At 35.1% G+C, this 24,952-nt stretch overlaps 1 protein-coding gene across 4 annotated transcripts in view; it reads right to left on the bottom strand.

Annotated features, from left to right (window-relative positions):
• Positions 1 to 24,952, bottom strand: part of celsr1a (cadherin EGF LAG seven-pass G-type receptor 1a) — a 106,817-nt gene that overhangs the window by 43,512 nt on the left and 38,353 nt on the right. For 3 of the 4 annotated variants that reach the window (XM_088924271.1, XM_088924268.1, XM_088924270.1), the window contains exons 2-5: positions 21,367 to 22,005; positions 18,211 to 18,433; positions 16,300 to 16,415; positions 14,157 to 14,245 (exon numbers count right to left, since the gene is read on the bottom strand). In XM_088924271.1, coding sequence (XP_088780397.1) covers positions 14,157 to 14,245; positions 16,300 to 16,415; positions 18,211 to 18,433; positions 21,367 to 22,005 — 1,067 coding nt within the window. Of the gene's footprint in view, positions 1 to 7,002; positions 7,084 to 14,156; positions 14,246 to 16,299; positions 16,416 to 18,210; positions 18,434 to 21,366; positions 22,006 to 24,952 lie in introns of all 4 variants that reach the window. The other variant, XM_088924272.1, reaches the window with a different exon arrangement.

Raw genomic sequence — 24,952 nt, 5'->3', positions numbered from 1 at the left:
ATATGAAGAACAAGGCATTATTTGCCAACCAAGCAGTCTTTTCTAAGGAGACCTACTTAAAATAGCTACTTTTCCATAAATGAGTGTTCCCGAATTCAGCCCGGTAAAGAATCCAGAGCAGGAATTTCCACATCAAAAGACAGTAGGCTACAAAGTTTGTCAACACTGAATTTTGCTTCACAAACTCAAGCTGGCAAAAACACTACATGTCATTATACACATACTGTACCTCATGTTATGTAAACTTGAAGCAAGAGAGTTACCTCATTCTTTGTGTAAAACAATAAAATCAGATATACTGAGACATTGTACAGTATGTTAAATAGAGCAAAAGTATGCATTGTTGTGCCATTGTGAATACAAGTACAGGTATGTACATACTGGTACATAAAGTACAGATTAAATGGTAAAAATGTGCAAACTTTAAGTTGCATAAATTTAAATGTTTTCACAGCAATTTTAACTCTGGTTTTTTGGTTTTGTGGTCCAAATGCACAAAAATGTTTTCCCCTATTAAAATGTTTACTGCACTACATTTCTTTCCTCTTTAAATAACAGACTTTCAAATGCTCATAATGTGCACACACAGTTACCTTTTTGAACTGTTGCTTTTTCATAATCTTTCTTTATGTAGCTACTTTCATGACGCCATCTGAAGTTTTTCACAGTTAAAGAAATATAAAGAAAATATCTATTACTAAAAAAATAAAATAAAAGTGTACATCTGTTACTCCATCACTAAACAGTTAACTTGCAGCAAAAGCAGTTGTCTTTCCTCAGGAGTGACACTTCTGTTTTTCCGAGGACTCCAGGCAATTCTCTTGTTAATTGTCAATTCTGGTTTTTGGAGAAAAGATAGGCTTACTGGAGCCATGGTAACACATTTGATGTTCTGAGGCTCCACAGAAATAAGAAAAGGTCAATGAATACAAATTGGTCTTCCTACTGACAGCTGCTCAGGATTGCTCTGGGAGCTATTGCAGAGCTTTACTAGACCATGCTTATTGCCCCGGCCCTCGTTATCACACTTGCAAGGAGATCTGGAACCTGGAGGAAATGGTGAAGTTTAGAATTTCTCTTGTTTGACCAGAGAACAGAGAGCACATTCTCTGCTGATGACCTGACCAAGAGGCTTACACAACTGTAGTCCAGAAAACAAAGCAGTGAAAGATAAAATAACGTTAACCATAAAATGTTAATAACTGAACATGACATAAAAATATGTAGGAATACTAACAAGTATTAGTGGCAGGCAGAAATTATTTAAATAGGTAGTATAATAAACTAACACATTTTGTTGTTGTTTTTTTCCTTTTTCTGATCTAACAGTGTTAGTACATATCCTAATTTCTCATAAAGTGAAAAAAACACTCGGTTCATCATAAGAGTTCTTTAAGGTTAACAGCAACTGAGGTGATTAAAAACAAAGTTGTGTTACTAAGTATATAAGAGAATATCAGCTGTAACTTTTTATCTGCACTACAGCAGAACAGCTCAATTTCTGCAAAGGCATGTGCAAGCACCAAAACAAATCAGGGATGCAAAAATATTAAAAGTTCCCTTATGCCGTCATTTAGCTTTAAAGTACTTGTAATCTTCTTTTACTCCCATTTGCTGTGCCTTAAGTGTGTAGAAAGTGCCAGCAGAAGTGTGATCTATATCTGGGGATGGAGGACGAGCTATCGCATAATTAACTCTTGAAAGGTGGTGTTTATAAATGAGATTACAGAGTCCTGATTTTGTTTGGGTTTTCAGAAGGAAATGCGATTAGCTATCTTTCTGGTCTGCTGAAATTTCATTTTTTGATGAGTGATTCAGCGCATTTAGAAAATAGAAGGCCCACATGTTCTGCTTTCTGTGGTTTCAGGACACCATACCAAAATATGCATCAGTCCTGTCAACTTATAAGATCTTCATTGTGCCTTTGGCTGTGTTGTACTTTATCACTGTTCCATCACAGCAGGTCCCACAATGTACACATAGGTGATTGAATTACCGAACAAAACTTTAATTGCTATACAGCAGCCTTTTTCTGCCTTTAGGGTGTACATAAAGATTGTGTTGTTGTATTACCCAAAGGAAAAGTCGCACATTTCAAACCTATACTTTACAACAGTCCCTTTTCTCACTCTCACTCTAGTAAAAATGCAATTATCTGCTCTCTATTTGTCAGTGAAGCACAAGCAAATATTTTGTTTCCCTTAATGATTTTCTTGTTGACGTCTAATGGTCGGCTGCAGAATTTAAGTAGACCTCATGTTTCAACTGTTACATGTTACAATTGTTTTCATTGTTACGGCATCCTAGCCAAATTTCCCATTGGCCCTTACCATTCATGGCCTCCTAATAATCCCCATCTATGAATTTGCTTCATTACTCTGCTCTCCTCCCCACTGATAGCTGATGTGTGGTGAGCATTCTAGCGCACTGTGGCTGCCGTCGCATCATCCAGGTGGGGCTGCACATTGGTGGTGGTGGAGGTGAGTCCCCATTACCTGTAAAGCGCTTTGAGTGTTCAGAAAAGCACTATAGAAGTGTAAGCAATTATTATTATTATGTAAAATTAAATAACTGTAACAGCCCATAAAATGTAATAATAGAAAATCACCTGACTAACGCAATGAAAATCAATTTGTTTTCAGAGTGGTTATTATTCCAAAGGAACAGACAACTATAAACCATGGTGCATTTAAAATACAACTCCGACACCTCTAAAGTTCTAATACAAATACTCTTTTAGACTGGCATGTCCCAACAAACCCAGATAATCAAGATGCCAACGCTAAAAAACACCTATTATGGAATAGATTTACAGGAATGACTAATTTCTTGGAATGAGATGTTGATTCATTCAATACGTATGTTTTGTCATGGTGCATAAACTATGTGGAATCTTATACTGTATATGGAGATAGGAAGGTGAATCAATCAAAGAAACTGGAGAATAAGAATCCACATGCAGGTGATAAGTGAAGCCTTACTCAGGCAATATGCTGAGTGAACAGTGTGCAGTCAGGGAGTCTTAAGTTTGGTTTGAGAAGGGAACTATTACAGCCCCTGTCCCAAAAACAGAAGTACAATACATTTTTCAGATCTACATCCACCAGGCATAAATATCAGTCTTCTTTTATGAGTCATATGGATAGGATAACAGCTGTTAGATGTTTTTGGTTTCTTTGCAGCATTTATAAAAAGCAATACTAGAAAATGCAGTCTAAAGTCCTAATTACAGACTGGCGCTAAAGGACTTCAAAAACCTCGCATAGATTGCAAAATAGAACTAGTAATAGTATTATTGCATTAGAAAATGTCACTGTCACACATGTTATTGAAGGGAAACACTCCAGAAGTATTAATTTCCAATGTTGAGGGGGGAAAAAAAGTTTTCTTACAAAGAGAAAAATAAAGAATGAACCTTCAAACTTGTGTGTGATAATGAGGCTAGCGTGACAGAATCCACAAATAAATAATCCTTCTAACAAATAATCATCCTGAAAATCCATTTTTGTTTCAAGAGTACCAAGCTAACTGATACTCTGTGGCCCAGAGGCTATGACATGGAACAGGAGAAGATTTATTATTTTAGGACTTAATCATAAGGTTACAAATAGCTTGGCAAAAAAAAACAACAAAATTCCCATTCTGTGATGATTTCTTACTTACATATTTTTGGGAATTCACACACAGGTTTAGAGGTTCAAATACATATTAAAGGGAGAAATTTCTTTTTAAAGGAGATGCAGTCGACTCATTATTTACAAGGGAGCTAGGGATTTTGAGTAGCACGTAAAGCCAATTCACGCATAGTCAAGTTTTACCCTACAACCCTTATAAAAACCCCTATTAACCTATTATGGCAATTCAAGATATTAAATATAATTATAAAAACAGTAAATAAAAGTAAATAAGATTACTGTATAGGCTCACTAACTAAATCTTTAGGTATGCTTGGCAAATTCTTCAGAGAATAAAGTAAATTTTCAATATTTTTGACTTTCAGGAGCCGACCGCGTATGTTGAGAATGCATGAGTTACAAGTCGGCTGCATTGATAACTAATAAAATATGGAAAGATACAATGAAAAGAATCTGTAAACTTCTCCAATTCAGCCAAACATAACTACTGATGTCTTTCTATATTGGTATTCAAGTTTTAGTTTTAACAAACATTCATTATGTCTCTTATCATTATGGTCTGTGTGAGCCAAAATGATTTCAGATTCAAATATGTTTGTGTGAGATCAATAAGCAACTACAATTACAAAAACAGTTACACACACAGTATTTTTGTTTATATACAATTTGTGACTTCTACTAAGTTAATAAAGTTACAGACATTTTGTACAACAGACTAATTTATAATATATAGATGTTGAAAATTACATAATCTTGGAAATCCTTTGTAAAAAAATACTATTTCTACTGTAAATCTTTCTATGTAAAAAAACAAATAAAAAGGACAGCTAAAGATAATCACAAATGATCTGTCAAACTTTAGTTAAAAGTACAATGGATAAAAATGCAGACAAACTATGTGAGAATTACTAAAAAAAAATATATTCACTTAAGATAAAATTCAACAGGAGATAATAAGAACTGAGGTCTTCTCATATACATTCTAAATAGAACAAAGTGCTACAAGCCTGAGGCCATCACAGCAGTTTGTGAGTTGTGGTCTAGTCTGGATTAGATGGTTGTGATTATCAGTATACCGTCTCTTCTGATACAATCACACACAGCAACTACAAGAGGAAAAACGAAACGGTGGGGGTAATGTCTCTACAATTACTCATAATAAACGTGACTATGAAATATACTTTCAACCTCCAAATTGCATTCAAAAGAATGTTTCCGTATTAAACTTGCATCATTCACAAACTTAAAATTTAAAATGTTTAGAAAAAGTGAAACAAAGTATGGTTGAAATCCTAAAGTATTTATCAGTTATATATTTTCCAAGACAGACCAATGAGCTGAAATAATTGTGTATGTCTGAATATCTTGAGCGCTTTTTCTCTCAGTTCCTTCCTTAGAAGAACATAGGCTACATCCCCAAAACTCAACCACAGGGCTCGTCTCTGTAACAGGCTGACATCTGAGAGGGCCAAGAGAGATAAAATTCCTTGTCGTGATTAATACTTGTTGTTCCACAAGTCACCTGACCTCCTCTGTTATAGGAAATATGTCATGTGGAAAGCCGATACTGTACTAATGTGTAACTGCCATTTCTACTCAAGTAAATGCATGAAACCTGACTCATGTAAACTATCATTAAACCATTCCTCTTTACCTGTTTTAGCCTTTTCCTCCACATTATTATGTACAAGTTTAAGTTATGACTTTTGTTTTCTATGCATCTATAATGTATGATATAATAAGTGTCATGCAGTTTTAAAAATATGTTAAGATGGAAACATTTTCAAAGCTATACCTAGTTTAGATTTATATAGTACAGAGATGTGTCATGTTTTCACAGTTTTTAAAGTCTCTCTCATTGTAAATATCAGTCACAAGTCTTAGTTATTTTAAGCCATAAAGATTGTTTTACTTACACAACCATGTAATGAATTAGTCCTATGTGTGGGTTGAGGTAAACGTTCTTATTTACAGGAAGACATTTTTCTAAACCACCTATGCTTTCTGATTCAGTTAAAGTTTTTTATTTGGTATTATGTAACCTTAATGGTACTATAAACAGAATGAAAGCAGGAAAGTTTACAATATTTTATTAATATGTTTTCTACAGCTCAAAAGAATCCACAGTTGCAAAATAATTATCTATGCTTAATGTCTTAAATTAGTTAATTCACTTTATCACCTGGTAGAATACGTTTTTTAGTAAATGTTGAAGGAAATGCAACATTTGAAATGAAAGAGTAATTCAAAAAAATATGTAATTACTTAATTGATGGATATAGTTTTGTCTCTACTAATTATATGTATTTAATGGTTAGATACTGTGAATTAAATACCAGCTAAATAAGAAGCCTGTTATGAACAAAACTCCCAGTGAAGATCTAATCATTTTTACCCACAAGTGGGAGCAACATCCACTGATTTACTGACTTTTACAACCAGACAGTTGAGGATAGTTACAAGAGAACAACATAAATGTTTTTCCCCTCTCTGAACATTCCACAAAAACATCCCATAAATCCAGTTCCCGTACTATCTTCTTGTCTGCAACAGGCAGTAGTTAAAATGCAAACCTTTGTACATGTTCTATCAAAAAAAGTGCTAAAAACATGGCTTTTCAGCAGGAAGTTATAAATTTCCCCTGCAAATCAAACACATTCACCAGATACAACAGTGCAAAGGTCACACAAAAGATTCCAAGGATAAAGAGAGCAAAAGAATTTGCCTGCAGTAGCCTAAAATGATTTAGTATCCCTGTTTCTGTATAGTTTTATTTATGAAGTATTATAAAAAAAAATAATATTTCAATATTATTTTATGTCGCTAGACAGCAACCCATGATGGGGACTTTTGACAACCACAAATAATACCTAGAAATAAGTTACAAAAGAAGATAAACTATTCATATTAGAATTAATAGCACTTCTATACATTACACAATATTTAATATTGTATTTATGAGATAATGAGTATTGCCTGTTTGTTTTCACTTTTACAGAAAGATGATTCCTTGCAAGCATTCCTTTTATATTAAGACTGCACAACATAGCCAGATCAGTACAAATGATGTCTGAAGACCGCTCTAATAAGCCATTTGGTATGTTATACTGAAAACAAGGTCTGTTTCAAGGCACAACATTAGACTTTTCAGAGACAAAAATAAACCACATCCATTTGGAACAAAAATGTTTCTATGCATATATGAGTGGTATTAGCTTCACAGTAAATGTTATATCATAGGACTACAGTAACTAAAGGAGGCAGAGTAGCCTAGTGGTCAGAGCTGTGAACTGGAGGCCAGAGAATCCTGGACTCCAGACCCAGGTAAGGCACTGACTTTGCTATGACCTTGGCTACGTCACTTTACCTCCTTATGTTTCAGTTCCAGCCATGCTGTATATATGGGTACATGCAGGACCCCACTGGAATCAAGGAGATGCAGGCTATCCTGGGTAGATAATTGGAAAAAGTTTAATTAGATTCTCTTTAATCCTATACTCCAACTTCAATAATTCACAGAAAACAAAACTGAGGAATCCTGCAGATCATTTCTTCGGCGAGACAGTAGGTTACCCTCCCAACTTCCATGGAGGTAGGGCGTTGAAGGCTTGAAGTGTAAATGGGAAGTAAAGGTCATACATTTGTATTTGACCAATTCTACTTGCATCTTTTACAGGCTTAAACTAAGATTAAACATTCATCTCTTCTTATCCTTAGAAAATATTATAGAATAACTTTAACTTGGAAGAAAAAAACAAAAAGGTATAAGCTCATATGAAAAGGGAAAAAAAACATTTGAGTAATTTCTAATAAAAATCCACAATGGTAGTCCTACACTGAATGAAACCTGAAGGTTTAATTATTCGGTATGGACAGTAAAGTATGGTCTCCATTTACAAAATACCACACAAAATGATATACAGCAAAGACTTCTCTACATCTCTTTCTATGATGGAGAACTTTGAAATAACTTAGTAGAAATACACTTATTCCTGAAAGATGTTACTGTATAAAAATAGTATCTCTTAAGCCCTAAAGATTCCTCACCTTGCTCTTGTAGTTGCCACATCAATAAACATCTTATTTAGTGGATTATGTTGGGTTACATATGCGTTTACAAATGGGATCTTTTTAATAAGACATTAATAGTGGCTCTTTAAATGTTTTTAAGACTCTCTGTTCCAGCTATTGCCCCCTGTCCTTAATAAATTCTATTAAACTGTGCGCCAAGGTATTTATGCATAAACGTATTATGTGAATTAAGTAATTCAACATGATTAAACAGAATCTGTCAAGGCCCCATTGGTGATGAAAGATATTCAGTGTCTCCTTCTTATTATTAAGACTGCCACTCAACACAAACTGTACCAACTATCTGGTTCTAAAATGACATTTGCCCTTCTTGCATGGGACTATGTGGGGTTAGGGACAAATTTAAATTTTTACTGCATTCCAATGCTTTAATTATGGTTCTTATAGGTGCCATTTTGTTCCCTTCAGTTCTCTAGGTCCAAAGGTATGTGCCAAGATTGCACTTCACTCTGCAATTATTTGCCATCTCATTAGAATCAGTATGCCAGTCGACAGTTATCATAAATATTGTAGTAGTTCAGGTGGGTAGCTGCGTCAGCATGCGTAGGCTGCAAAGGAACAAGTAATAGGTTTATTCCATGCTGAAAAACAGCTAGGATCACACCTTCCCCCTTCTCTTAACAACAGACTACTTTTCTTCTAAATTTTCTCCATTCATTGGAGGTTTCATTTCACATCTCTCTACACCTATCCTGACTTCACACCTCTTGATTGGCCTCTCTTTCTGTCCCCTGCTCCCGCCTCTCACTCCTCCTCCCTCCCAGCCTTTGTTCTCCCGCTACATTACCTTTGCTTACTGCCTTGTCTTTCTCACACCTGAAGAAGGCTCCACGGCCGAAACGTTGTGTTTTCTTTCTTCTTTTTTTCAGCATGGAATAAACCTATTACTTGTTCCTTTGTATCATATATATTGGGATCACAGCATTATCTCCCACCTTATGCTGATAATAGCCATTTGTTTTTAGAAAAGGTGGCTCAACCACTTCTTTCTTTCCTTGATATCTTTACAGTTTAAGTGTGCTACAGGGAAATAAAACTTACTTTGCTTCCCCTAAATACTACATTGAAAGATATAGCTCTACCTCTACATTCCAGCAGTGAGGTTATTTTAAATACCTTGGACTGAAATTTATCCTCATTTAAAATCAACCGTATTAACCAACTTTAATGATACTTTGTAGAAAAATTGAGATGGATCTCACCCGACCCTGATCATTAGCTAATTAATTTAATGGATTTCATTAACAGATTTTCACAGAAGTTTTGTAATGCATATTGTTGACTCCCAACAGAAGCTGTGTGCCCCCAACACAGCAACAGACCCATTTTGTATATGGTAAGGATATTTCTACCATGATATGATATTCCTGCTATAATATTTCCATTACCATTCCCAAAAATTGCTTTGTATCAATGGGCCTTTGCCTTTCTGGACTCTGTTTTTCTGTAACTATCTACTGCTTGTGTCCACATAGCTGATAAAGGAATTGTGTGACCCTGAGAAATGGCAGCTGATGCTAGGAAACTTCACCATCCTCCTGCATTCACTGATTTAGATTCCCAGGCTTTCTTTGTAGGACAATTCGGGGGCAGTGCACTGATACGTGGATGAGGGGGAGGGGGGATTTGAGGGCCAGTGGAATGGTTTTCTGCATTTTGTTACAGTTGCATAAAGTTGTGCTGCAGTGTATGCTGGGGATGCATTTCTTGAAGAGTACACTGTACAGTAAATCCAAACACAACAAATCAATTAATTGCACAAAACAATTAATGTAAAGGAGGTGTGTGGGGGGTAGGTTCTGATAAATACAATCTACTTGCCTGCACAAGAAGCATTTTGACACATTTACAGTATTCTTCTCCTTAACGCAGTAATAGTAGATAAAATGTAAGTTATTAATTAATTAAAGTTTCTGCTGTTGCTTCATACAAAATATTTAAAGCACTATTAAAGGCATTACACTTATAAATAACCATTTGTGAATATAGTCTGGTAATATACATACATATTGCATAAGTAAAACTGTGTTTACAATGAAATGTAGCATAATTTGATGAGTTGATGTCATCTGTTGCAAATGACTGATAATGACTGGCTGGAGAAATGTGGGAAAAGAAAACCAAATCTTGGTATACTGTAAGTATAGTGGCAAAGTATTTGTAAAAAAAATTGTAAATCAATGTGTAGTGGGAAATTTCTGTATAAACATTTGGGAATTCTTCATTTTGTTAATATCCCTTTAAAGTAGCAAAATGTGTAAAGTTCCTGAAAATTAGTAGAGGTTGATGCATTGGGCTTTGTCAGAATTTGCTGGTGTCCTCTAGTAAATGTCTTTAACGTGACAAGTGTATTGTTAACCCTTCCTGCAAGGTCGTGAAAAATCTGCTTTAAAACTTACAAAAGAAAAACAATTGCATTTCCGTAAATTAATCACACAAGACACTGAAAGCGTATTTGACTTCCATAATTTAAACCCATTGACATGTACAGGAAAAGAAAATACTGGGATTTCAGGAACTTGCCTAAAGGCAAAGAAAACACTGCAGGATATCAAAAGTAGGACTAAAGTCTCTTCTTGTGTTCTGCACAGGACTATGAGTCATGTTTAAGGCTCACAGGTAAAGATCACAGTAGGTGAGGCTGTTTAAAATAACGAGCCATGCTCCACTGTGGTCTTTCCAAGCTGTTTCACATTCAAGCATGGGTGGTCTATTTTATATATATATACACGCACATATTTTGCACATTTTTCCTGTTGCCTTTTGATAAAATGGCTACAGGATATATTAATCATGGTTTTATTTTTGCCTATTATTTTTAATTTAACATTCCCAACCTTTAAAAATTATTTTGTATAAATTTATTTTAAATGCTTAAAAGAACATTTTTAAAGAATAAATGAATTACGACATTCCTTGCTTAAAGTTTTTTGCTACTCTACATAAGAGAAAAAATGGGAATTCTTATATTGTGACTATTTACTCTTCTGGTCTACCATTAAAAACGCACATGTCAGCTAAACCAGACCCTAAGCGAGGTTTTATATGTTCAAAATTGTTACTACAAAGCTAATGTACCTAATCATTTCAGAAAAACATACAGCTATAAGATTCCAGGCAACAATTAGTATCTACCGGGGGCAATAGCTCAGATGTGAAGTAAGGAAAAAGTTGCTTTCTCATAAATTCCCACCAGGAGTTTCTACTTCTAGATGTTTAGTTTTGAAAAAACACCTTCAAGTACACTGAAAAGGTCTGTCTTCAAATCAAAATGAAGGGACTGAAAGTAACTAACAATTTATAAGACATAAAAGGGGCACATGGTTAACATTTTAGCATGTAACAAGAGCTATACTTTCCATGCCTGTCCCTTTCAAAATGTAACATTCGCACAGCCTAAACAGAGGACAATTTCAGTCTTCTAACGAATGGTTATAGATCAAAAAGACATGGCAATTAGAGGATTTGTGGGCTAATCCTTCCTGTAAACATCAACACTGATTACATAGCAGGCCCATGCTCATGCTTTCACAGTAAACAGTTCTTCAGCAGACAGGGCAATGATGCAGCTTTCCCTGCCAGACAGCTACTTTCTGACATCACCCTCAGTTAGGTTCCAAGTAATAATAGGCTTCAGCACAAATGCATACATTCTTCAGTATAAATAAATATAAATAACAATAAATAACTTAGTGACTACTGATACATCATTTTTAGTTTTATACCAAAGTGCAACGGCAGAAATAAGTCTCGCAAGTATGAAGAAAGCAGACTTAACTGAAAGCAAAATACACACCAATAAAAACAAAACTATGATTACGTCCAGTATCCATGGAAACCAGCTTTTTTGTAATGTGTAATAGTTTGTAATTGAACGCCCAAAGTCTTTAATAAACGCCTGTCTTGAAAGTGGCAAACAATGATTACAGAAAAGAAACAGAAAAACAAATTCAAAGCTACAGTAAATCCAATGTAGGCAACGTCCCTGCTGCTCGAGAGTGGAGAGAATGTTTAAAAAAGACATAGGATAATGACATCAAATATAAAAATGTTAAATATAGAAGTATACATAGTAAAATAATTCAAGAAAAAGATACAGCACAAACAGGAATTTAAGGTTTATGAAACTTTTTTTGATAAAACTCCAAACATTTTACAGTTATTGGGAGCAAAATATTTGAATTTGCTCATAGATGGAAATTAAACCTTTTACTGGAAACCATAAAAGGAAATAGTTTAACTATGCTCTAACCTATAATACAACGTTTGAATAAATAACACAAGATTTACATTTAGCAAGGATAAAGGATTCAAATTAAATAGATGCCATCACCCAGGATGAACTCATTTCTGACTTACGAAAAAAGAAAACTATTACTAGAAAACTATAGTTAAACATTAAAAATAGCGTACTTTATTATAACAACATAAGAAAAATGTAGACATTGTCAGATATTCTACCTTTTAAATTGAAAGAAAAAATGGGATTACCATCGCAAGTCAGAAATTTAATGTCAAATGTCATACTACTGCCAGTTTTTTAAAATGAATTTCATTCACCAGCAACACATAATCATAACACATGGGCCACTGTCTATTATCACATTTTGACCTCATAAATTACTTCAGTTCTTCAAAGGTCATTCTGCCACTTACTCCTTCTTTAGAAAGACTCTAATCTTAGTGTTTTTTTACAAACACCATCAAAGGCTTGGTCAGATTTAATAGATTTTTGGAGGGCCTTTAAGGAGAAGAAAGTTAAACAATCTTAAATTAAGTGAAAGAAACTGTCAAAATTCAAAAGCTGGTCTTGCTCAAGTTGAATATAGTCAATAATAAGGGTTAATTTAATTCTATTTCTTGTGGTGGTCGTATTCCTACAAAAATACACATACATTATTAAATAACACCATACAAAACATACAGTTGCCAATGACGAACTACTATTTGAAGTAAAAGTTTCTCTTTTTCCTCTTTTTATTTACACTGTTATAACAAACGACATTTTCTTAGCCAGATCTCTAATCACAAAGCATCACTGTTACACAGTTGTTTACAATGAATCCTTACTGAGTGCATTGAAGGGCGGGGTTAAAAGAGGAAGTGAAACATTTAACATACAAATTAAACACATGAAAAAGAAAGGAATACGTTAGAACTGGCACCACATCAGTTAATCTCATTGGGTCCAAATAACCTTTTTAAAAATAATTTTTCTTTTAGGAAAGGTTTGGAGGACCTAACATTTAATTCCTGTTGATCTATATTGACATGTACTGAAATCTGATTAATGGTGTTGCACAAAGTTATTTGACAGAGGGAATTTAATCAGAAAAAAATCACTAAATAAACTTTGTATTGACATTTAGCATATTATCTTACTCCACAGTTCATCACGTTACAAAAACAATTTTAGTCACGTTTCCCTTTTGATGGAAAGAGTGAGTAGTCCACGTCCCAGAAAATACTGACAAGATCAGAAACCATAAACAATCAGAGGTGAAAATAAAGCAGTTATAAAATCGACTGTACTACTGATAAAACAAATAAAACAGAAAGTTTTGCTACTGTACATCCAAAATAAACATTCTGATAACTGACCTCTTGCTGGCTTAAGTTGTTCGGCTAAGTGTTTCTGAACAGGCCATTAAAAATATGAAACTGAAAAGATCTTATGTTCCAGATTCCTGGAAAAACACTGCGAATGTACAGGGAAAATAATTGACAAAGCAGAACTATTATTAGATCTGGCTCATATTTCTGCTTACATTACTGTTGGACCAAAGATCTCATCTCACAAATGATGCAGCAACAACTTTCAGAAATTATTATAAAGTGCAACACTCAAACTTGTTATAGATATGCTCACGTAGTTGTATTTGAATTGTGGCTTTTAGCAAAAGAAGGTAGAAGGAAAAAGGGTGTGATGGCGATATAGAAGTTCATAAAGCAATAATACCTACACAGTCCAAACTAATACAGGCAATTTTGAGGTTTTAAGTCATGGAGTGTTGCATATGTTCTTCAACCACCTCATCTTCCATCATTTTACATTTCACAGTACATTATAAGTGGATGATTGAGGAAGATAAAATATTTAAAAAAAACATGAGATGTGCAGTGCAAACAGAATTCACAACATATGGAGAAGCACCTCTAATCGTTTATCTTTCACTTTGAACTAGCAACCAGCTGTAAATAGTTATAGAGCTAGTTGGAAAAAATTCCAACCCCAGTCAAGATCAAATTTGTGTTTGATGGGCTCCATCATCCAGGTGAACGATGAATAAAATAATGTTTTGTGAAGTACTAGACGTAGAATAACTGCTCTGAAGCTCACGCTGTGCTGCTACTTGCATGGCCTCACTCATAACCTGAATCTACAGAGACTCCTCAAATAAACAAAAGCAAATAGTAGCCATCTCTTACTTTGTTATAGTAATGCAGCTGGATGGAATGCCACTGGCCATCGCTGACGCCTCCTGGAACAAATGGTGCTACAGTGGTTTTGGCCTCTCCTGGAATTTACAACAGGGATAAATGTGAAAAGTGAGGTGGGCATAAAACTCCCATGTAGCATTTTTCAGATTTAACAACTGAACAATATAAGCGATACCAACAAATTTAACATGGATACTTTACAACACTGTCATGCTTTTCATTTGATTATACCTTGTCTTTTTGGAACAGCCTGTTGCAAAAATGTCAGAGCTTTACCTCATTGCTGTTAAATAAATGAGTCACAGATTTCCTATATAGATTAAAAAGGTGCTTGAACTTTTGTTTTTCCTTTCAGTAACATTCACTTGGAAGAAGCTGGATGAAACTGACTGGTTTGCAGAAAGGTTAATCAGTGTTTACCAAGGGCTGAAGTTTCCTTGGCAGGAATTTACTTTCAGACAATGCAAACAGTAAGCCAACACATAAAATGTAGCTATGTTTACTTTTTCCATCGAAGGTTTCAGTGTGAATGATTGTTTGATTCTGTGATTTTATTCGTCTCACCCAATTTTATTTTCACTTCCATTCCTCATTACAGAACCCATCTAGCACAAGGAATATGTACTGTAAACTGTTGATTGACACACTGATTTACAGTTTAGAATTTTCTCAACACTGTCATAAAAGAAGTCTTTGTTGAGTAACTTCCACTGTGTAATACAGAATCTTTTAAAGTATTTTTATTAGAATGTAAACATAGGATGGACTACAAAGTAAAGAGGCTTTCAATACTACAAAAGCAACCAGCATCCTCCGTTAACAAATATCAGAAATCTGTTTAAGGAGAGAATTATCTGTGTTGAGAAATACATTCTAGCAATATCATACAAAGCCATATTATTGCTATACTATTTAGCATTTCTATCAATAACTGCAAAAAGCTTATAGAAACCAACTTTAAAACATCTCTTAGATACACCACTTATATGCTTATTTTCACATCTTTCTGAGCACACTAACACCACAGTTGTGAAATGATTTTTTTATTTTTTCAAAACAGGTTTATGATGTTCTACAGCAACAAAGATGAAAGGTATTCTTGCTATCCTAGTTGATATCCTGAGTTTCAAATGCTGAAGAATTCAAAACACAGATACAACATATCAGGTCTGTCTCACATGACTGTTTATTTGTGCTGTAACCTCAGGGTTAAAGGAAAACAGGATTTACAGACCAGTGGTGTTTTATTGTAGCAGGCAGCTGCTGTTCAATTAACTGAAACAGAGTGATGAATGATACCCTTAACACTTAGTAACTGAAAAATCATTGATGTCTAAATCTAGCCAATATGTTAACCAGAAAATATCAAAAGCCATGAGAAAGATGTTATTTCAATTGAAAGTGACAGAGTCCATTTGTACCAATCTCAGCATCGGAACAGGCAGTTGAAAGAGTGAGGTTTAATAATACAGTATTTGAACCATTCTTTGAAAATTAACTCCTTAGGTTACATAATCTGCCTTATAACCCCTGCTGTGATTTACATTATTAATCAGCATTTTGCTACTTAAGATGTAATATTGGGCCTCTTCGAAGTGGTTTGCTCTTAGTAACAACCAGGAAAAAATGTTATGGCACTTAAATATTTATATAATATAAAGAGGATTAAAATCATAGATCTGAATACAAACAATTTATATAAAACCCACTTAAAATGAAATGTACTGTATTCACAAAATATTTAGAATTTCTACAAATACCCATTTTTTTCTCACTTTACCAACTACATATTAATTTAAAAATAATTGAAGAAAGTATGTAACATTTAGATTTCCATCATTTTGAAATTAAAGAAGAAACTGATTTGTGATCTTTTGCAAATTACTGTCATCCTAAAAAAAGTAGCTCATTCATTTTGACATTTTATATACACTACTACTTATAAACATGACATCTTTCTGTGCATGTTGCTGGAACAATGAAAAGGTATCAATCCATAGTCTGAACTAAAAAGTAGCCTGCTGCTTCACATATTGCTCGTTGATGAATATTCACATTATTCACTCGGTTAATGGAAAATCTAGTGCTCCATTTTACAAGCGACATAGACTAAACTGTCTGGCTATCTTACCTGCTGAGAACGTCAACTGGACCTGCTCATCAATGATTTCTAGCGCAATAAAGTCATGCTTTTCATTAAAACGGCCGTTGTAAAGAAGCAAAGCATTCCTTTCCCTGGTAGCAAACCTGTAAAGAAAGCACAGCATTTGAATTTTATTGGACCACATAGCTGGAGTTCACTACCACAATCCTATTTATTCCCTATGACAACAGAACAAAACTCTAGGAGGGAGAATCAGCCAGGATGTCCAGGGCATAAAACTAGAAAATGTATGATTTAAAGAAGGCCCATATCGTTTCACAAACACAAGAGGAAAGTTTATACATAATTGAAGCTTGACGTAATTATGTGCAAACTTCATTAAACCATGAGTTTCTGATTTTTGTGTAATTTAATAATATAGCATTTCCTTGCAGTGCATACAAAGTGTATATCTACATGTGCTAATCAATTACTGCTTAATCAACATTTAGAAAATGTTACTGCTTTAAACAGAAAAATATACACTAAAAGAATTACATTTTTTGATTTTCTATTCTATTTCAATTTTCTATAAATCTAGGTCAGGTGGATTTGTAAATGCTCTTCTAGACACTAAAACTAAAAAAAAATCTTCATGGAAAGAAATTCGCTATTGTTCAACTAAACTTGGGTTGTTATATCGTATACACAGCATGCTGCATCACAATGTTACGTGTAATATATTCATAGGACACAGGGCTCTGTGTCAAGATTGCGAGTTCCATTGGATATTTTAGAAACAATAAATGTACAACTGTAACCACACAAGTACGGGTGTGATCTGTAACTGCAGGAAATGGGTTTTCCAAACCTGGCAACATCAACATTGTCTTTCGGAATAGAGCAATAATGCGAGAACAGACAGACAGCAAATCTGATGTTGCCTTTTTGGCCGGATACAAAGGCCAGTAAAGTCAAATACAAAACTCACTGAGTGATTAGACAGAACATCCTGGAGCATTTTTTAAATCCTGTTGTGAAAAAAACAGGAATGTGGTAATGTAGTTCAATTTATGTTATTAATTATAAAAAGTTTAAAATAATCACAGTTCTCAGATGCTATAAAATATGTCTAAGGAAGCTATTTGTGCCATGTTATTTACAGTTTTTCTAGAGGCAACACTTATATTAACACTTATTTTTATTAGGGTTTCCAGAACTATAAAACCACACACATATACGCTTTGTGGGTATATATGTTTTGTAACACTTTAAAGCATACATTTATATATACAGTTGTATTCAAAAGTTTGGGCACCTCTGTCCAAATTACATGTTTTGTTGATTTTCTAAGTGAAAAGAAGTTAACACAACCTCTACAGCAAACAAACTTAAACTTGACATATTTCTGCAAATTTTAATGCACAGATACTATTTATTTGCTGAATTTAACAAATCGAAAAAAATAAAACAGTAAATGTGGCATGTGCAAAAGTTTGGGCACTAGTGTTATTTTTCTGTAAGGTCTCAGAACTTCATTGACTCATTAGGCCTTAATCTAAGTCAGGTGATGACAATTCCAGAGCTTCATAAATTCTCTGAGTCTTTGACCCTCTCAGTGTGTTGTGGTCAACAACCATGGGCTCCTCTAAGCAGCTGACTGAGGATCAGAAAATAAACATGATCTTTGTCCAATACCTCCAATCCATTCTAGTACAACCCACCAGGCCTGTACTGGAAGTTGCAGGTTCGAGCTCACATTTTTCAAGCAGGCTCTTAACAAGAATAAATTAACATAAATGAATCTGGCAAAAGGAGCGCTATCTCACAGGAGGTTATTCGAGCCTTTTTAAATCCTGATGCAAAAGAGGGAATGAAGAAGAACTAAAGGTTATATAAATAACCTGGCTGAAATACTACCACAAGAGCAAGCCTATTAATTCAAGGGACCACACTCACGTGAGAGAGACTGTGAAGTGGAACCTCTGCCGCAGGCCCTTGAAGGTGACGAAGGATTGAGGTGGGAAGCTCCTGGTTGTCATCTCGCAGTACGGCCTCTCGTACTCCCCCGGGGGGCACTCGCACTTGAAGCCTCCCACCAGGAGATTGATGCAGGTCCCCCCATTTTTACAAACACCAGGAGCACATCTTCCTGAGCGGGCATTGACCTCGCAGTGCTCTCCTATGGATCAACAGCACAAGACACCAACCAAATTTAGACTAGTCTGCTGATGGTGGCTAAGATGTCCTTCTACAATCTTTGAAATATATAGTCTGTAAAGTACAACACAGGTATAGTATAATACCCTTCCTAGTTGAAAACACCCCAAAATATTACCCTGTATTTAATATTTAAAGTTAAATTACACTGATGTTATGGACAACAAAATAATATATAACACCCCTGTAGTTTTTAATTAATTATTGTAAAAGCATATTTTATCATGGCCAAAACCACGAGTCCAATGAGAGACACAAGACGCAGTTAAAATCCCTGCTGCTTTCAAATGTGAATTTCTTCCTAACTCAATTTATGAAAATCTCTTTGTTATATTGTATGAAACAAACAGGAATTTTATGGCAAATGGTCATTTTAGGAATGTTGTTTACCGTATGATAGTGTTAAGGCTTTTCCTATAAAGCACTTGCCACAAAGATGTGAAAAATGAAAACCTCAAGTGTTTAGTTTAACAAGAGGGCTCTATTGGGCATCACATACAGCACGTGTCTGTGTTTAACCTGCTAGTTTCTTGTCAAGAATAATATTTGATTTGTTTGGCAATCTCATTTCTGATCAAAGTCTAGTTGCTGCATGTAAATTATTAAAACATTGAAAGATATTACAGAAGGCAAAAGACGAAACAACATGAGACGCCAATAGGAAAAGGATGAATTATTAGTACATGAAGAAATCACCAGTGTTTTTTTTAACTTTTTAATCAATATGGGGATGAAAATGCTAACGTTCTCCTATTATAAGAGCTAATATGAAAATTAGAAGGAGAGGAATATGACATATTTCCCACATAACACTTTAAAGGAAAAAAATCTCCCTCTACTCATTTCATTTTGTTCCTCTGGAATAGAGTATATGACCATTTGAACAAAGTCTGGTTTACTGATCTACTGCAAGCATGAGTTAGTATTCAATTACAGAGTTTTTGGTCTTTATATCTGAAAACAGCCACTGTTTAGACCAAGGCTAAATCTCAACTTCAACTTCTCCATTTTATCTCTCATGTGCTAGTAATGAAGATTCACATCATCACTATTAAAAGAAATATGGGACATAGAGCACACATACTTTTTGAAGTGCAGGAAGTTAGGTGAAGCGCTGGTAATTATTTAATTGCCAGCTGGTTAATCCATCTTCAGAAACTATTACTGGGATCCATTTTCATTTAATGTCAGAAACAGAAGGCGAATGCAGACAGTTCTGCTGTCATCACCCCCACAAAATGATACGTAACTACCTGGACTTGAACTGTGACCTTCAAAGCAATGGCTTAGAAATGTTTCTACATTATTATCCCATAATAGCTCTATGGAGGAAGTGGTCGTTAGTTTCAGGCAGGCCTGCCATTATGGTTGAATAAGTTCTCAGGTGAATTATGTGCTATCATCAAGTTCTAGAGGCTGTTAAATTAAATGAAAGATTGTAATAGTAATTTATTCCCTAAATACACCTGTTGTCTTCAAGAATGTGAAACTTGAGAACCCATGAGAGGAACTGAATTCCTTAAGGAACTGCATCTCCAGGATGAATAACCAAGTGCTCAAAACACATCACAGGTGGCCTCTGTGATTAATGTTAATGTCTAAACAATACACCTCAACCTTCTTGCTAGGCTACATTCCTCAAGGTGACAGCATATGAAAGCTACAGTAAAACAGCACTACAAATTTTCAAAGGGTCAGAGTTCGCAGTAAGACACATTATCACCTAATTTCAATATTTCTTTATAATAACGAGTATAACTAATCCATGAGATTATAGTTTATATTGTAAATTGCAAGTTTGTAAATATTGTAAACTTAGAAACTGCATATCATGGCACTTTACGGTGTGAAATTTTATCAATGAAGCAATAACCCAAAACATCATTATGTTATCTGAATTGAAACACTAAAAATCACATCAAGCAGCAATATACTGTACTACTGGTTTTAACAGAAGCAATAGCCATGACATTAATCTCTTGAATGCAATGACAAAAGTGTTATATATATAGTATCCCAAGGTTTACTCGGTAGTGTATATTTGCAATGACAAAAATACAATTTAAAAATTACACGCTAACAAGGTATGGTATATCAAGATAAGGTTGTTAATGAGAGTAAATACAAAACAGCAATAGCCATGACATTAATCTCTTGAATGCAATGACAAAAGTGTTATATATACAGTATATATCGTGTATCCCAAGGTTTACTTGGTAAAGTATACTTGCAATGACAAAAATACAACTTAAAAATTACACGCTAACAAGGTATGGTATATCAAGATAAGCCTGTTAATGAGAGTAAATACAAAATAGCATTTGTTATCCATTTTTTAAACAAAGATGAACCTCCTTTATATATAGGTATGCTTTAAGATCAGTGGTGTGAAAGTTTTAAAAATATTCAGAAATCTCAAACATTATTTGTGACCAGGTATACCCTTAGTTGGATCAGTAATACTGATACTGTCACTGGTTGAGTGAGTTGACATGGAGGAAGACAGCTTGGAACTGCTTTCTCTGAAACCATCAAGCTGATAAATATTATAATCAATAAAATTAAAATCAACAAAATGCAGTTAAAGCACTGGCATAGCACTCTCACCACCTAGTCCTGCAGTACTACTGAGCAGCAAAACAAAAGGTCCCCTGTCTGAATATCTCCCAGCTCAATCCCTGCAATGGATGGACTAATTCTGTGCTGCCAGCGAGGGCGCCAGACCAGTCAGAGAGTGGCATAGCCTGGATCTAAGTCTCCCTACAAACCACAGGGGTCAAGCTGAACTAAGTGTATACTCACCGGGTCCTAAAGAGCCCCCCATTGGAGTCAAAGACTAAAACACCAGGCCTCCGAACAGAAACGAGCCATTAACTTCAGTCCAGATTAGCTCACCTGTGAAATCCTCGGGACACTCACAGGTGTATCCCCCCTCTCTGCTCCTACACGTCCCGCTGTTGAAGCACGGCTCCGAGTAGCAGAGGTTAATCTCGGTCTCACAGTAATCCCCAGTGAATCCAGGCGGGCACCTGCAGCGGAGGCCATTGATGGGATGAATGGGACGGAACAGCACGGTGTTGGAGCTGATGAAGGGAGCGGAGCTGTCAAATTTGAGCACGGAGACGCATTTCATGTAATTCTCGCAGGGCTCGCGCAGGCAAATGTTGTCATCAAACGGCAGCACCCGCTGCGTTGAGATCATGGTGAGGAGGGTCCTGTTGAGGTAGATCTGCTCCTGCAGGTCTTCGGAGGGGAAGTACTGGTTGCGCAGCCCCCCCGGGAGAAGAGCGGAGAAAGTGACGTTGAGGATGTTCCCGTGCACGTCGGTGTCGTTCTGGATGTTGAAGACGAAGATGCCATCCCGGGTGGTGGAAAGGACAGCGGCCACCCCATCCACGAAGAGCGAGAGAAGAGGAGAGAGGAACTTCTCCTGGGACATGTTCTCCAGCCGCACTGTGATGCTGTTGGTCAGCATGTCATCAGTGATGATGGTGACCCGCAGCGTGCACACCGCAGTGATACGATGAATACCATCTGAAAAACACAGCAGCACCAGAGTGACCTCTGTGAACACGTTCTTAATACCTGCACATAAAGAACCCTTAAAAACCAGAGACTTAAAACACTTCGTGGCAATTCTGAGATCAATCAAATAGACATCTTCACATACTTATGTTATGGAACAAGAATTTTGCTTACTAAATTGCACAGAATACAAAATAATTTTAACAGATGCTATTAGATACAAGAAAAATGCAGCTTTGGGAAGTCATTGAAATTAGCATTATACATTTTGTACTGTTTACTAATTAAGTGTTCTATTTTGTTTTAAAATCCTGGCCATGTTTCTCTCTCATTCTCTTTAGAGTTTCTTTGATAATTTTAAAACTAAAAGTTTGTCAAAAGTAATTGCATCATATTAAATTATATTCATATTAAACTTATATTCAAATACTTTATTTAAATTTCTGATAAAAAACTTAGAAAATGTTGCTCAAAATATATATACTTGAGAAAAAAAGATATACTGATTAAATACCAAACAACTTAACTAAAAATTGAGATTTTTTGTTAGTGTTAGCTTGTTTTCATGTAGTTACACTTTCTCTATTTATTTCTTAGCAAAACTAGTTTAGGAGAGATGGAAATTCAGTTTCCCATAATCTGAAACACCTGCTATGCAGCAGTAATATATATATATATTCCCAAACAATAACCTTATATAAAACTGCTGGAAGCCACAAACTTAAACAGTCATTAATATTGGGCTGTCAAATCACACAACAGCACTGACTCTCACTGAAGCTGTCCTGACACTGTTAATAAATCACAATGAAAAGGCCAGTTCCTGAAATCTGACATCCTGAGCATTCACTGCCTAGTCAAATGCACACTGATAAAAGATCTCTTAAGGTCTGAACTGTTATTCCTATTGTCACTCCATTGTTAAAAAAGACTGTGGAACCTTCTATTTTGCTTGCACTGCTCTGACAGATTTGATATTATAAAAACAATGCGAGTCATAATTATGGTACAAAAAAGAGAACTGGTATTTTCATTCATTTACAGTGTCTACTCATATACTGTCAAATGTACAATGCATATAGCCTGCATAACACTGAAAAATAAGATTCGTTTTTGTTTATTGTGGAAAAATCTAGAAAACAGTTTGAAATTACAAAAAGAACATCACACAAATGCAAATATTACTTCTTGGTCTGAGGTTGTTTTTGAAAAAGGTAAAAAAAGAAAAGTTATACAGCATGGTAGAAGGCTTGAATAGATTAAGATCTATTCTATGCATACACATATATTTATTAACATTCAGTTTTAAAACTTATTTAGTACACAATAGTCTTGTTGTTGTAACATTAATTGAAATACAAAGCTTCTTAATCTATTTTCAAAAACCAAAACAGTATATTACCTAAAATGTTTAGTAATCACATACGTTTTAATGTTTTTCTTTGATATTTCTTTCTTGCATTTCTAAACACCAGAGTATAGGCAACATCTGTTTTACGTCAGTTACCCATCTTCCAGATGTCATATTAGTGAGATTTACACTGCAATGACTTTTCCCAAATGTACTTTTAAAAATTGACCACATCTAAAAGCAACTGGCACTCTGCATAAGAAAACATTCTCATTAAAAAATGTCATTCTCCATATTGCACATGCTGTCAACACTATAAAGAGCTAGGAAATAGTTATAAAGATATCAAGGCACACACTAAGACAGTCCAAAACTGCAGATGGTGTAATGTAGATTTCATTTGTGCACATCTAGGGATAAAGATAAAGTGCAAACAATTGCAGACACTTGTTCAGAAAGACCAACTAACACGGTTCAGGATTTGTTCAGGGAATTTCTCTATGAACATTCCAGCAGCTACTATGTGTATGAGTGAATTTAGCTGCAGGGAATCCAACAATAGGATCCTACCTCAATGAATACCTCAAGCTGTCAAACCTAGATAAAAACAGTAAAACAAATGAGGTTAAGGTTCAAACTAATGAATGTTTTCACCTATGAACAAATTAGTAGACCAATGTATCTCTGAAGATGTATGAAGGACACTCATTCTATTCTAGTGAGTGCTTCCTGCACAATACCAAAAGATACTTTTCAAATCAAATAATTAATGTTTATGGTTCTATTCTGTAATAATTATGGCTTTTAAGGCCTTTGTAAATAGGGAAATATTAAAGTATATTTTTGGAGCACAGTAACACCACTTTTTTGCTAAAATATGCATGTACAAATGAACACAGACATTGGACACATTTAAATTTATAAAGATTTTAGTGTCAATTTAATTGATCATTCATATCATACTGTGATTATTGAATATCAAGCAAAAAAAACACAGAAAGGAACCAATATCCCTCACTTATTAAGAAAGGGCCACTTTCATGCCATCAATGTGTCAGAGATTGAACTAAATCAGCACAATGTCACTTGCTGTCTTGTTCTTTGCAAGAAGTTACAGAGCTACAGAGCCACAGAGCCACAAAGGCCAATCACTGATGGACTATCAAAAATGAAATTTGGAAGACTGCAAGGCATTACACTTTGCAGGGTTTCATTGTGAAATCCAAGTGCGATGGTGTTGCACAAGTGTCTAGAATCTGCGGCCTGGTGCAAAGCAGGTTTCACAAGTACAGCTCTGCTCAGCCCCTGCAGGGAATTGATCATGGTGGCTTGCAGGCCCAGAGCATACATAGCAACACTTCCAACACAGCTGCAAACTCCATTATGCCAAAAGACCAGGTCATTTGCTGCAGTATAATTCTACACTCTATAGGTTTCAAGAGGATGACGTCAAAAAATTTAACTCATGGCACTACTATGACAGCAACAGCTTTACCGTAAAGAATGTGCAACACCATTTTCTAGACGGTGGTGAACTCTGCTATGCCTATAGACTAGTTTATGTGCTGTGGAAGAATTTTACATTGCCTAGGTTTCTAGAGAAGT

The sequence above is a fragment of the Atractosteus spatula genome, chromosome 8, assembly GCF_055471065.1.
Source record: "Atractosteus spatula isolate fAtrSpa1 chromosome 8, fAtrSpa1.hap1, whole genome shotgun sequence".
Taxonomy (NCBI): domain Eukaryota; kingdom Metazoa; phylum Chordata; class Actinopteri; order Semionotiformes; family Lepisosteidae; genus Atractosteus; species Atractosteus spatula.
Note: the sequence above shows the minus strand (reverse complement) of the source record. Positions and strands in the feature narration are given on the sequence as shown.